The following is a 13,864-nucleotide window of genomic DNA, read 5'->3' as shown; positions in this document are numbered from 1 at the left end:
CCAGGGCAAGTATTGTTAGTTTCTTCAATATTTAATGTATTTTCAAGTCATCTAAAAAACTTGAATTGTGGACTCATTCTAATAACATGCAAAAACTGTGTGTTTGCATGTGTGTGTACACAGAACAGATCTGGAGCTAGAAAGTGAGTTCTAGTCTATCACAGGCTGTGTGTGTGTGTGTGTGTGTGTGTGTGTGTGTATGTGTGTGTGTTTTCTGGTGGACCAGTTACACCCAGAACCTCATTGAATGGAGTTCCCATTTTGTCATTTCACTCATGCATAGGGGACTGTATGTTTTTTGAAGCCAAGAATTCCATGGATGTCTGCCTTCATCATTACTGATCAATTGAAAAATGCCAGTGAGGTTCCAGAACCCAGCTATGGAACACACAATAGCCTTCCAGCCTGGCTCTGAGATCATGCATGGCACACAGACCCTTCATGGCAATGCAGACAGCAGCAGGCATCAGAACAGGGCTGCTGATTGCTATGCTAGAAAAATACCAAAGCTGTGAGTTATTCCTAGTGACATGGTAACATCCTACACAACAAGCTACAGAAACAAAGTCCTTGTCCTAAGCCTCCCGCCAGTGAGCAAGAGAACTTCTGAGAAACAAAAGTACCTCTCACTGAGCAAAAGCTAGGGGGCTCCAGAAACATACATTCAGATGAGCTAATGGTACACGGAAAGCTGATATTCCCCCTATGAGCTCCATGAAAGCAAATCTGGTGTGTGTCAATTTGTTCACTATTGAAATGTTAGCACCTAGCATAGTGCCTGGTACATTTAAAAAAAAAATTTGTGAATACCTTCTGCTGAGAGCCCACAGCTGCAGAGAAACCAAAATCTGGCCACAGAGAAAGGAAATCAAGGAGGCTGTGAGGAAAGATGACTAGGAACCTTAGGATTTGACCAGGATGGGAAACAAGATTTGACATAGCAATTTGGTGTATTTTCCCCACTAGATTCTAGCTCCATATTCATTCTTACATTTGAAGAAGCTCATATCTTTTAGGGACTAAGAAATTAATGATGATGGTGGTATGACAGATACAGGGTCATGCAGATGTCAGTGACAAAGTCAAAATCAGAGTTTAGTTTTTGAGTCCCTAATCTGCTGATCACCGAGTCAGCAGAAAGACCCCACTCCTTTGCCTCAAACAACTTTTTTTTTTTTTAATGGTATCTGGAAACACATGCATGTGAGGTAAGTTGGAGAAAAGTAGAGAAGTTTCAATTTCCTATAATATTTGCAACATGTAGCTGTGATGTCACTCCTAAATTCTAAGCTGTACAGCTTACCAAGTCATGCTTTATCATGAATGTATGAAATTTAGAGCTTTATGTAAAAACTAGAGGCTTGGTGCATGAAATTTGTGCAAGTGTGTGTGTGGGGGGGGAGTGTCCCTCAGCCCAGCCTGCAACCTCTCCAATCTGGGATATCCCTCTCACAATCCAGGACTGCTGGCTCCCAACTGCTCACCTGCCTGCCTCCCAGATTGCCCCCAACTACTTCTACCTGCCAGCCTGATCACCCCCTAACCACTCCCCTGCCAGTCTGATTGCTCCTAACTGCCCTCTCCAGCAGGCCTGGTCACTCCCAACTTCCCTCCTCTGCCAGTCTGGTCACTCCTAACTTCCCTCCACTGCATCTTTCATCACCCCCAACTGCCCTCCCTTGCAGGCCTGGTCCCTCCCAAATGCCCTCCCCTGCTGGCCATCTGTGGTGGCCATCTTGTGTTCACATGGGGGCAGCCATCTTGTGTGTGGAGTGGCGGTCAATTTGCATATTACTCTTTTATTAGATAGGATTATTTGGACTGTAAGAATTCAGAATTCAGTTCAGAAGAATGTTTTTAAATCTATATAGTAACCCAGGAGCATTACATTTACCACAATCCCATGCTAAGAAGATTTCTTTAAATAGGATTTGATGCTATATTTGCTGTGCTCATCTATGAAAAGCACCCAGGTCTAGCAGGTCTCATTTCACTGGCTCCAGGGACAAAAGTGTTGCCTTTCCCCAATTATGTAGTAGAACACATGAGCTGGAATTGCATATTTAGAACAAGTAGGTAACGTGTGTAGTTTGCTATTTGCTTTCTGGCTCTGTCTAAAGGCCAGAAACCTTCTTTTTAAAAGTTTGAAGAGCATGGTTGCCAGTTGTTCTTTAAAGAAATAACTTTTCATTTAAATAGTAATTCATGCAAAAAAGGGGGGAATCACACATATGTCAGTATTATGAAAACCCAACTTATCACCATCTCTACAACTAGCTTTGCATTTAAAAAAAAAATATTTTTTTTTTTTTTTTTTTTTAGCTTCTGCATTGAGTCTGAAAGTTGCCTGGGGTAAAAAGGCACAAGGAGGATACTAAAATCTGAAATTCATGATTATTTTCTTTCTTTATTTATTAAATGCATATATCGATATTTGAACTCCTAAGTAAATAGGCACTCACTGATCCAGAATTACAGATACAAGAGAACACCTCAAAATAGGCATAACTCTCAGAATAAATCATTGTCATGTGGGACACTGGATAGATATAAAAGCTGAGTTACCAAGGTATCAAATGTTCAGATGTCTTTTTGCCTTTAGGCTCTCAAATCTTTGGTCCATATTTCTTTGTTCTCTCATGTTAGGTTATGACACCAGGCAGTTCCACAAAGCTGTGTCTTTCAGTTATTCTAGCCATGGTGCTCAAAAATCTTAAGTCAACACGGAGAAAAATAAAGTTGTACTAAGTTCTAAATCAGTCCACTCCCCACAGTTTAAGCTTCTATCTCCTCACATCTCCCCTTGTCAGGAGCCTGACTCTCTCTTTCTCTAACTCTGGAGTCTGGCACCCAGGCTGCTGCTGAGTAAGCTGAGGTTAGGACTCCACATATGTAAAGTTGGTTGAATTTAAAACAGTCGTGGTCTCCCTGTAATAACTTTTCCCTGAAATAATGTGGAGAGAGGCAGAAGCGTAGTACTGTGGGAGAAAACATGACCAGAAGACGTGTTTGCCTGGGAACTTCTTTGTCAGGCAAATATGAGTCATGGAGTAGGTACAAGGCCAATGCTGCCACGGGCTGGCTGGAAATCTGAGTTTTAACCTTTGAAGGGTATTTAGTTGAAGGCCCGCAGCTTGGTGTGTGTTACAAGTATCGCATAAATAGGTAAAATCCACTCTTGTGATTGCTTAACTGGGTTTTCCCAACATTCTATTTTTTCCCCCATTTCTTTTCCAACTAGCTTTGCCCAGTTTAAAAAAAAAATTATCCTCCCTTGCTTATAAAGCACATTGGCTTTGTTTAGTAAGCAGAAGAATCTTTTAGGAAGTTCCACTATTAGGCAAGATTTCATAAATTAACGTTCTCAGGGGAAAAAATGTTTTTCCTCTTCTGTCACTAATCTACAAAAGTAGCATGCCATATGTAATCATAAGTAGGATGCCAAATTTTTCCAAATGACACCAGGAGGGGAGGTTTTGTTTTGCTTATTGCAAAGTATAAGTTGGCAGATGATATCCAGAATGAATGCAAGTTGCACTGGTTGACCTGCAGAGGGTGCTAACAAGTGCAACACAAAAAGTCTAGTTATTACAGAGAAAAAAAAATTAATGCTTAGAGTGCAGTTTCTTTATGAAGAAAAACAACAAGGAATCTTTCCTTTTCATGGGTCTTCATAAACATTGTCTATTTTCTCTCTCATTTGTTCTCACAAACAGATAAGAATCCTCAGCTTAATAATGACCTGACTGTATGTGAGATTAGAGACATGAATATATTCCAAGCTCTACAAGGTCAAGAACTATGTCAATCTTGTTCCCCATTGTACCACGCACCTCTTGACACATAGGAGGTGCTCAGCCAAAAACAACTGAACAAATTCAAGTGGACAAAAATCAAGATTCTAGCCCAGGCCGGCATGGTTCAGTTGGTTGAGTCATCATATGCACCAAAAGGTTGCTGGTTTGAGTCCCAGTCAGGGCACAAGCCCACGTTGTGGGTTCAGTCCCCAGCTGGGTTGGGTATGGGAGGCAACTGATTGATGTTTCTCTCTTTTCCTCTCTCCCTCTCTTCCACTCTCTCCAAAATCAATAAAAAAATATTTTTAAAAATAGAGATCTTATCTTGGGAACAAACATTTGGTGCTTGTGTTTTGGTAAGTAGTTTGATAAAAAATCCCTAGAAATGGAATGTGTAAATTAAATTTTATATTTATTTACATTTTTATAATTTGACTCAATTTATTCATTCAACAAATATGTATTGAGTATTTACCATTGCCAGGCATTTCTCTAAGTGCTTGAGATAAGATACTCTAACATACTTTACTAAATTGGTAGGTAATAACTAGTGGATAGAAAAACAACATAAAGCAGATTAGAGGATATAGAATTGTGAGTAGTAAGTACTATTTTAAATGGGATTGTCAGAGTGACATTTGAGAAGAGACCTGAAGGGTGGGAGTGAATTTTACAGGTACTTGGAAGAGTCTTCCAGTCAGAAGGATAGCAAATGTCCCACATGACTGAGCTGGGTAAGTAAAGTGAAGTTGGAGACATAAGTAAAAGCTAGATCATGTATGGCTCTACAGGCCAGTGTTAGGTTTGGAATGTTTAATATAAGTGTCTTGGGAAGCACCAGAGAACTGAGCACAAGAGAGGGAGATGATGGCCTTGACTTTGTAAAGTGGGCATTCTCACAGCTGTGTGAAGAGCAGAGGCAGAGGACTGAGCATGGAAGCAAGGAGACCAGGTAAGAGGTTTTTACTGTGGCCAAACCAAAGCTGATGGCCTGGCTGAAGGAAAGTGGTGACAAATGGATTGTAGAAGGGGGATATTATGAAGAGTAAAGATTCTTTTTGGCCCCAATAACTGGATAAATGGTGGCACCATTTTTAGAGACTGGGAAAGACCGGGGGAAGAGCAGGTATGAAAGGGGTGGAGTGGAAGAAAGACAAGGATTTAGTTTTGGACATTAAATTTGATATGCCTTTTAGACATCCACATGGAGAAACCAAGCGGGCAGCTGAATATGAGTTGTGGTCTTCAGAGGAGTTGAGGCTGGGCCCTATGAACTTGGGAACAGATGGCATAAACTCCAGAAGGGAAATGCCTCTTGTAACTCTGCTTTTATTTACTGCCTGCATAACCTCACACCCTGCTGGAAAGATCCATTAGGCTGAGAATCACCTTGGAATTAGGACATCACTGAGAGCCACAGTTCAGGAGTGAAGGCTCCATCCTATTCTGGTGGATGGAGCAAGCAGGGTAAGGCCCCTTGTCCCCCTTGCTCAAGTTGTCCACATTTAAAATGACAGTATTCTCCACCATTTGGTTCTCTTCCAAGAACAGGGATAAGGCACACATGATATTGGAAAGTGTTGCCAACACCAGGAACTCCATGGCTGGAATCAGAAGGTGGGAAGATTTATTAAGACTTTGATAATCAAGCCCTTAGGGCAGGCTCTGCTATGTCACCCCCCATGGTTCTAGGTGTAATATTCAGTCAACTACTGATGCAAACTTACTGTTGAAGTCATTTCAGTTGCTAAGTGGAAGCTGACATGATGGGCTGGAGAATGGCAGATATTCTTAAGGCACCCTGCTCCAGGTATTAACCACTTCCCTAACAGGCTTTAGCAACATGTTCTTTTGTGTTGTATCTCCTTAGAATGAGCCTCCCTGCCTCGCTCACCCAGAGAACTTCTGACTTCTTAAAGCCCCGGTTCAAGATCTTCCTCCTCTGGAGAGTTCCTAGGCCCATCTAAGCAAGAACCTCACCTTTACCTGTGCAGCACAGTGCTTAATGTCTCCATACCAGGACTGTCACACCACGTGGCAGCTATTTAGAAAAAGCCCACCTGCCCTATTGGATCGTGGGCTCCTTTGGGAAGACAGCCAGAGTGTCATCATCTCTCTGTTCTCTGCACTTCACCCGGGACGAGTCAAGCAGCAGAAATGTTAATTCATACAGAACTGAGTGAGTTAAGTGAATGAATGGGTTAGAATTAAAAAACAAAACAAAACACACACACACACACACACACACAAACACACACACACAAAACCAGAACAAATCCTGCTCTTCAATGAATAATCTGGAAGCTCAGTGAACTTTGGAAAAACTAATGCTAAATTCATCTGGGGGGGGGGGGGGGAAGACCCTGAATAGCCACAGTAATCCAGAGGAAGAAAAATAAAGTAGATGGGAATCTCAATACCAGATTACAAAGCCACTGTTCTCAAAACTGCCTGGTACTGGCACAAGAACAGACATATAGACCAATGGAATAGAATAAAGAATCCAGATATCAACCTAAACCACTATACTAAATTAATATTTGACAAAGGAGGCATGAACATACAATGGAGTTAAGATAGTCTGTTCAATAAATGGTGTTGAGAAAATTGGACAGGTACATGCAAAAAAATGAAACTAGATCACCAACTTACTCCATACAAAAAATAAACTCAAAATGAATACAGGACTTAAACATAAGAGGGAAACCATAAAAATACTAGAGGAATCCACAGGCAGCAAAATCTCAGACATATGCCGAAAGAACTTCTTCACTGATACTGCTCCAAGGGCAATTGGTGTTAAAGAGAAAATAAACAAATGGGACTACATCAAAATAAAAAGTTTTTTTTTTCTCACAGCAAAAGAAACCATCAACAAAACAACAAGGAAGTCCACTGTATCGGAGAACATTTTTGCAAATGTTATCACTGATAAAGGTTTAATCTCCAATATCTATAGGCAACTCATACAACTTAATAAAAGGAAGATAAATGATCCAATAAAAAAATGGGCAATGGACCTAAATAGAATCTTTTCAAAAAAAGACAAGGAAGGTCAAGAGACATATGAAAACATGCTCAAAGTCACTAATTATCCAAGAGATGCAAATCAAAACAACAGTGTGGTACCGTCTCATACCTGTCTGAATGGCTATCATCAACAAATCAACAAATGACAAGTGTTGGCGAGGATGTGGAGAAAAAGGAACCCTCGTGCACTGCTGGTGGGAATGCAGACTGGTGTAGCCACTGTGGATAACAGTATGGATTTTCTTCAAAAAACTAAAAATGGAACTCCCATTTGACCCAGTAATCCCACTCCTAGGAATATATCCTAAGAAACTAGAACACCAATCAGAAAGGATATATGCACCCTTATGTTCATAGCAGCACAATTTACAATAGCTAAGATTTGGAAACAGCTTAGGTGCCCATCAGCAGATGACTGGATCAGAAAACTATGGTACATCTATGCAATGGAATACTATGCTGCCATAAAAAAGAAGGAATTCTTACCATTTGCAGCAACCTGGATGGAACTGGGGAGCATTATGCTAAGTGAAATAAGCCAGTCAATGAATGATCTCTCTCACTTGTGGATAATAAAGAACATTATAAACTGATGAACAAAAAGATAGATATAGAGACAGTAAAGCATCAAACAGACTGTCAAATTACAGCGGGAAGGTTAGGGAGAGGTGGGGGAGATAAGAGATCAACCGAAGGACTTGTATGCATGAATATAAGCATAACCAATGGATGCAAAACACTGGGGGGTGAGGGCATGTATGGGAGTGGGATGGGGAGGGGGGCAATGGTGAGATATGTACACATATAATCCCTTAATAAAAAAATGAAAAAAACAAAACAAAAACAAACACCTAATGGTGACTCAGCTCAAGTCAACAAGGTGCATGCTGGGGGTTGATGACATCACGCTGGTTAGAAAGTGAATTATTCTGAACCAGTGTTGCGCTATTGGGAACTCTATTTGCCTGAATGATCAATCATTTCTCTCTCTCTCTTATTAGGGGATTTCCTCCAAAGTTTATACTTGAGTTTCTGTGGGCTTTCCAGGGGGGCCTGGATGTAGCCAGAGGGAGGAGGCTCAGCCTTAGCCAGTCCTATAGTGACTCTGTCCAGAGGATCGCTGGAGGGTGCATAGTCCCACTTCTCCGGCAGTTAGTACAGTGGGATGGCTTGAATGTGCCCAGCATGTATCTGAATGACCCTGGGTCTGCACCTCACATACTGGGTACAGGGACGACGCAGCCCTGCTGACCCTGAGTGATCTTACCTGGTGAGCTGACAGCACACAGCCCAATGTGTTTACCTGCATCAGACTGATGGCTGGCTGGCCAAGCCTGAGGCATGTCCACGGCCCCAAACCACACTATTTGCTTGAGTCATGTTCGTGCCCGGCCCTTCGGTTTGACTCCTCGCACGGGAGGCACTGCACGTCACCTTGGTGGTCACAGGACACACGGTCAGGGTGGTGGGGTTTTCCGCCGGGATCTAGGAAGGACCTGCGACCCACCTGGATGAGATGAGCCGCGCTCTCGGGGCTGCCGTGTCGGAGGTCATGTCCATTGATGGCTAGCACGCGGTCGTTCTCCTCCAGCTGGCCGTCTCGGTCCGCCACCCCGCCGTCCAGCACGTTGAAAATGAACACCCCGGGCTCGTCCACCCTGCGCACCAGTTTTATGCCGAGCTGCTCCTCGGGGCTGCTCTTGTGGAGAACCACGTGGAAGCAGTCGTCGCGGGGCCCGTGGCTGTGGCTGTCCGGCGCCGGCCCGCTGCTCCTGCCCCGGAACTTCTGCTCCCGCAGCACCGTGAGCCACAGCGCCCGGCAGGGCTGCCGCAGCAGGCGCACGGCGTAGCTGTGGCGGACGTTGCTGATGTCCATCCCATTGACCTGCGGGAGGGGTCCCAGCTGTCAGTTCCATCTGTGACGCCCCTTCCCAAGATGCCCAGGCCCATAGAATCACCGGGGCAGGTCCCCAGAGCTGCTCTGCCCAATATCCCCGTCTTCCCACATTCCTTCCCACAGGACTCCACATGACTGGCTGTGAGGGCCCCTGTACCACCGTCTCAGGTCTCAGTGGAGACCATCTTTCTGCTACCTCCCCCTGACACAAGCACCCACATTTATTTATGCAATCCAAACTCATTTTTTCTTTTTTTTTGGGGGGGGGGGAAGGAGGAATCAAAGTAGGAAAAGGCAAATGAAAATAGAAAACATTCCAAGGATAATAGTAAACTGCTGCTCAATTCAAACCGAGGTGACATCCCCCCCCCCCCCCCCCCCCCAAAAAAAAAGCCTCCAAATGAGTTTTTCTCCCTGGGTCACCCATACTGAATGTCAGTCCCCACTACGTGTGTGTGTGTGTGTGTGTGTGTGTGTGTGTCTGTGTGTGTGTGTGTGTGTGTGTGTGTGAGAGAGAGAGAGAGAGAGAGAGAGAGAGAGAGAGAGAGAGAGAGAGAGAGTCAGGTCTGCAAGGTCTTTTGCCCATGTTCTCAACAAAAGAGAAAAAAAAAATCTCTGCAGTTTCAAACAAACTGATGTGATAAGAAGTCTCTAGGCTCTTTTATGGAAAGGCTGGGTCACTTTATGATGCTACTTAAAGATCCTGAAGCTCAGCTCTCGGTTGGTGCCTCTTTAAAGACCTGCCTCCGATGCCTGGTGGCGCTGTCTGGGTTTGATTACCCCGCCGAGCAGGCGCGGCCCCAGTGGTAGGCGCTGCTCTGGAGGAGAAGGCTCACACCGCGCTCTGTGCGCGAGGAGCGGGGCCCCACCGAAGAGAAACAATCTTCTTGAATTTCTATGGTTTGGTAAGAAATCGTGGGCTCGCAGCCAGCGGCTGGAGGAGCTTCGCAGTGAGGCTGTAAAAGTCCTTCCTGCAGCGTCCAGTCGCCAGTTTTGTGCTGAGTTTCGGGGGGCGGAGGGGGGCTCCCTCCCGCACAGATAAGGCCCGCCTCTCTGTCCGAGCCCAGGTGAGCTTCAAGACCGGCTCTGCGTGCCTGCCTTCTCCTGCGTCTGGTTTCCCCCATCACGTCCAGGCCAAGAGAAGGTCAGGGTCGCCTGCTACACAGCCCTGGCAGCTCTTTTGCCTGCAAGTGCCAGTTGAAGGTCGTAAGAATCACAATGTTTTATTATGCAACCCTCCCAGGCAGCATATTTAGTTTCCACCAGCCCTGGGAGGGCGCCATGCGGAGTATCGCAGATTGCACATGCTGACTGTCCCTCGGGGTTGATGGGCCCTGCCTTGTACTCCACCCTCGAAAGCCGATTGGAATGTCAGCTTTTTCTACGATAAGTGCTTTCAATTTTCTCCTGTTCCAAGGAATACGAACTCCTGGCCAAAGAAGCTGCTCACGATGTGTCAGGAGCTGGCCCCTCAGCAGCCTGGAAGGGGTGGGATGAAACTGTCATCTGAATATCAGACAGGAAATATATGACCGGGGAGAAATTCCTTGTCCTTTTGGCACATGCTTGACTTCTGCCTGACAAACAACTCTTCCTTGATCCTTTCTCTTCTTCTGAAAGCGACTCCCTGACGTCCTTCCCCTCAACCAAGCCTCACAGGACGGTAATGCCCAGAGCTTTCGGCCTCCCACCTGTCTCCCTGGAATGTCTGTGGGTTGGCAGGAGTAATTTAGGAATGACATTTTTTTTTTTTTTTTTTCATGGAGGGCCATTAAGCAACAGGAAATTTAGAGTCGTGTGTGAGTGCAAGTGATTAGATAAAGTGTCCCATTGGACTACTTTAAAAAATAACTTCAGAAGACATGCTCCAGTTTTGTATTATTTTACATTATATTACATAAAATAGGAGGGATGGTAGGAAGAAGGAGAGAAAGGAAGAGGAGAGGGAAGAGAGGGAAAGTACAGGAAGGGAAGAAGCTAGAGGGTAAAGAAAGAAGAAAGGGGAGCTAGACAAAATGACAGAGATAGAAATATTTATATAAAGAGAAGAAGGAGAATGAAAGAATGAGAAAGAGAGAAACAAAGACCTATCTCAATTAAATTGTAAATCTCATATTAAAAGCATATCAACATAGTAACTATAAAAAGTAATGGCTCCATATTTATTTTAATATTACATCCATCCATCCACCCACCCAGTTAATTGCTCTGAGGTGGTTTTTTATTAAGCTCCTTTTCGTGGCCTCGCAGCCACGGTCTCTACCTTAAGTATGATGTCTCCTGGCAGTAGCCGGCCGTCTCTGGCAATCACCCCATCACGATAGATGTGCTGGATAATGATATGGACCAGCGGGGTTTCACTGCCTCCCACAAGCCTAACGGAGAGGCTTTCACTGGGATCCACTCGATTAATCTTGATGCTGGTAATTTCACCGTCTGGAATCAGGTGATACAACCTTGGAAAGACTAAAATGGACAAAGACAGTGTTTACTTTAAGACGCCCACCCAACAGACATTTCCAACCACTCTTCCTCTCGCCAAACTTTGGTTTCAGCCAAACTAAACTATGCATACATGTTTTCCATTTTCCTCCCTGCATGCCAGCATAAGTTTCTTTGCCTGGAATGTTTTTTTTTTTATTCTAGGCCTGAACCCAAGTCTTCCTTCAAGGCCTGCATAAAATGATCCTTTCCAATTAAACTCTACCCTCATTCCCCATCCCCTGTTCTCTCTAAACATCCCATTTCCCACAAAACTCTCTTCATTTCTCATAGCATTAACCTTCTGTTATTTTTCATGCCCATTTCTTTTTTAAAAACGTTTTATTGATTTTTTTTAGAGAGACGGAAAAGGAGAGGGGGAGAGAGAGAAATCATGAGAGAGAAACATCAATTGGCTGCCTTCTGCATGCTCCCTACTGGGGACTGAGCCCACAACCTGGGCATGTACTCTGACAGGGAATCAAACCAGTGGCCTCTTGGTTCAGGGGTTGACGCTCAACCACTGAACCACACTGGCCTGCCTCATGCCAATTTCTTATATCTCCCACTTATATCTAAGATACTTGAGGACAATTTCTGGCTCCTCCGGAGTTCTGTGCACGGATCTCTGCACACAGAGACTGCAGCCAACGTTTGGGTGAACAGAAATGAATGAATGAATGAATGAATGACCCGCCTTATGGAGTGGACTGCCGTTTTCTCACTTACTTATCAAGGAACAAAACAGAACAAATCTGCTCTTAGGCTCTCTCAGATCATTTTGAAGATTTCTTCCAGAAAGCCCCCACTTTTCAGGCTTAGGGGTCCACCGGTCCTCTCAACCACACACGTTTGTCAACAAAGGAAGTCCAACAGCCCGATTCACGATTAAGAAAAGAGCCCCAGCCTCAGGTGGTGGCTTTAAGAGGGTTGGCCACCGACCTGCCACAATCATAATTCAGAGCTGGGAGATTCAGAGATCATCAGGGCTGGCGTTTGCAAACTTGATATTTGAACTGAGGACTCTCCTTTCCCGTGAAATATGTCCTGCCCACACCCCACCCCACTGTGCCCACCCACAGATCTGCTCTAGTTCCTGTGCAGTTAGATAGCAAGTCAAGCCTTTATTTTTCCAGTGAGGGCATTTGAGCTCAGAGGGGGGAAATGATGTGACTGGCTGGAGGTCATGACACTTACTTAGGTGGCCCTTAGAGCCAGGCCAGAATCCAGGGCTCCTGATGACCACCCTTCCCATCACCTGCCTCAGGTGTCCCTGGAGTCAGGGGTTCCCAGCCAGGTGACAGTCCCACGGGGGGCTTTCCCTATAGAGCTGTAAGCCAGCAGCGCCACTGGCACGGCTCAAGTGTGCAGAGGGGATGCCCAAAGTGCCAGCCAGGGTACACCAAGTGGGTGGAGGAAAGACTTCTGTCGAGTTGCTTGAGGCCTGAGTTTGGATGAGGAGGGCAGAGATGCTTCTGTCCCCTGTAGCCGCTGACAGCTGCCTCTGCCCCAAATTCTCCCTTAATTAAGTCATCTGGGAAGATCAAGACCGCACGCCTAGCTCCGCAAAGTACACTCTTTGTAACTATTATCAAAACCCACGGCCCTAGTCCATGTTCCCTAATTAACTCTGAGTTCGCTAATGAGCCCTCAACTCTCTCGGAACAATACGGAAGAATTCAAGTTATTTCTAAGTATTGTAGAACATGAGAAACAAAGCAATTTAGCGGCCAGAGAGAGCCAGAGACGTTGTAAAGGCGGGTCCTAACCTCCACGGGGATTTAATTTCCAGGGAGTGATTGGCTTTGCTGTGCGGCTGTGGGCAGCCGTCTTAATCTGCCAGTTCCTGGTGCTAACAGCACGGGGGTGACCAAGTTCAATTAATGTTTAAGCTACTCCAGTTACATGACGTAGATACACCACAAGCATTTGTTGGAACAGGTTTGGTGACAAGGGAAAATTTTTTTAAAAAATTATTTTGAGCAAAGAAAGATTTAGAAAGAGTCAAAGCTGCCAACTTTTTCCTCTCCTCCCCCGCTCCCAGCAGATTTACAAAAACCATGCATCCAAACCTAGTTGTGATTTGATAATCCGAGAGGACACACCCAATCACACTTGTAAATGATGCTAATTAGAGCCACCCCAGTGAATTTAAAGAGTTAAAGTTTATATATATATATATATATATTTTATTGATTTTGTAGAGAGAGGAAGGGAGAGAGATAGTTAGAAACATCGATGAGAGAGAGTCATTGATCAGCTGCCTCTTGCACACCCCCCACTGGGGATATGCCCGCAACCAAGGTACATGCCCTTGACCGGAATCGAACCCGGGACCCTTCAGTCCACAAGCCAACGCTCTATCCATTGAGCCAAACCGGTTTTGGCTAAAGAGTTAAAGTTTTAAACTGCCGAACTCATGTTGGTCTAGGACCATGGTCGGCAAACCGCGGCTCTCAAGCCACATGCGGCTCTTTAGCCCCTTGAGTGTGGCTCTTCCACAAAATACCACGTGTGGGTGCGCATATACAGGGCGATCGAAACTTTGTGGCCCATGCACAGAAGTCTGTTTTCGGCTCTCCAAAGAAATTTCAATCGTTGTACTATTGATATTTGGCTCTGTTGACGAATGAGTTTGCCAATCACTGGTCAAGGACAA

General features: G+C 44.8%; 1 protein-coding gene across 5 annotated transcripts in view; it reads right to left on the bottom strand.

Annotated features, from left to right (window-relative positions):
* Nucleotides 1-13,864, bottom strand: part of LNX1 (ligand of numb-protein X 1) — a 118,774-nt gene that overhangs the window by 21,154 nt on the left and 83,756 nt on the right. For all 5 annotated transcript variants that reach the window (XM_036416222.2, XM_036416204.2, XM_036416231.2 and 2 more), the window contains 2 exons: nucleotides 10,988-11,190; nucleotides 8,335-8,712 (listed from right to left, as the gene is read on the bottom strand). In XM_036416222.2, coding sequence (XP_036272115.1) covers nucleotides 8,335-8,712; nucleotides 10,988-11,190 — 581 coding nt within the window. The remainder of the gene's footprint in view (nucleotides 1-8,334; nucleotides 8,713-10,987; nucleotides 11,191-13,864) is intronic.

Source organism: Pipistrellus kuhlii, unplaced genomic scaffold (genome assembly GCF_014108245.1).
Source record: "Pipistrellus kuhlii isolate mPipKuh1 unplaced genomic scaffold, mPipKuh1.p scaffold_m20_p_1, whole genome shotgun sequence".
NCBI lineage: Eukaryota > Metazoa > Chordata > Mammalia > Chiroptera > Vespertilionidae > Pipistrellus > Pipistrellus kuhlii.
The sequence above is the reverse complement of the archived record's forward strand: the minus strand, read 5'-3'. Positions and strand labels throughout refer to the sequence as shown.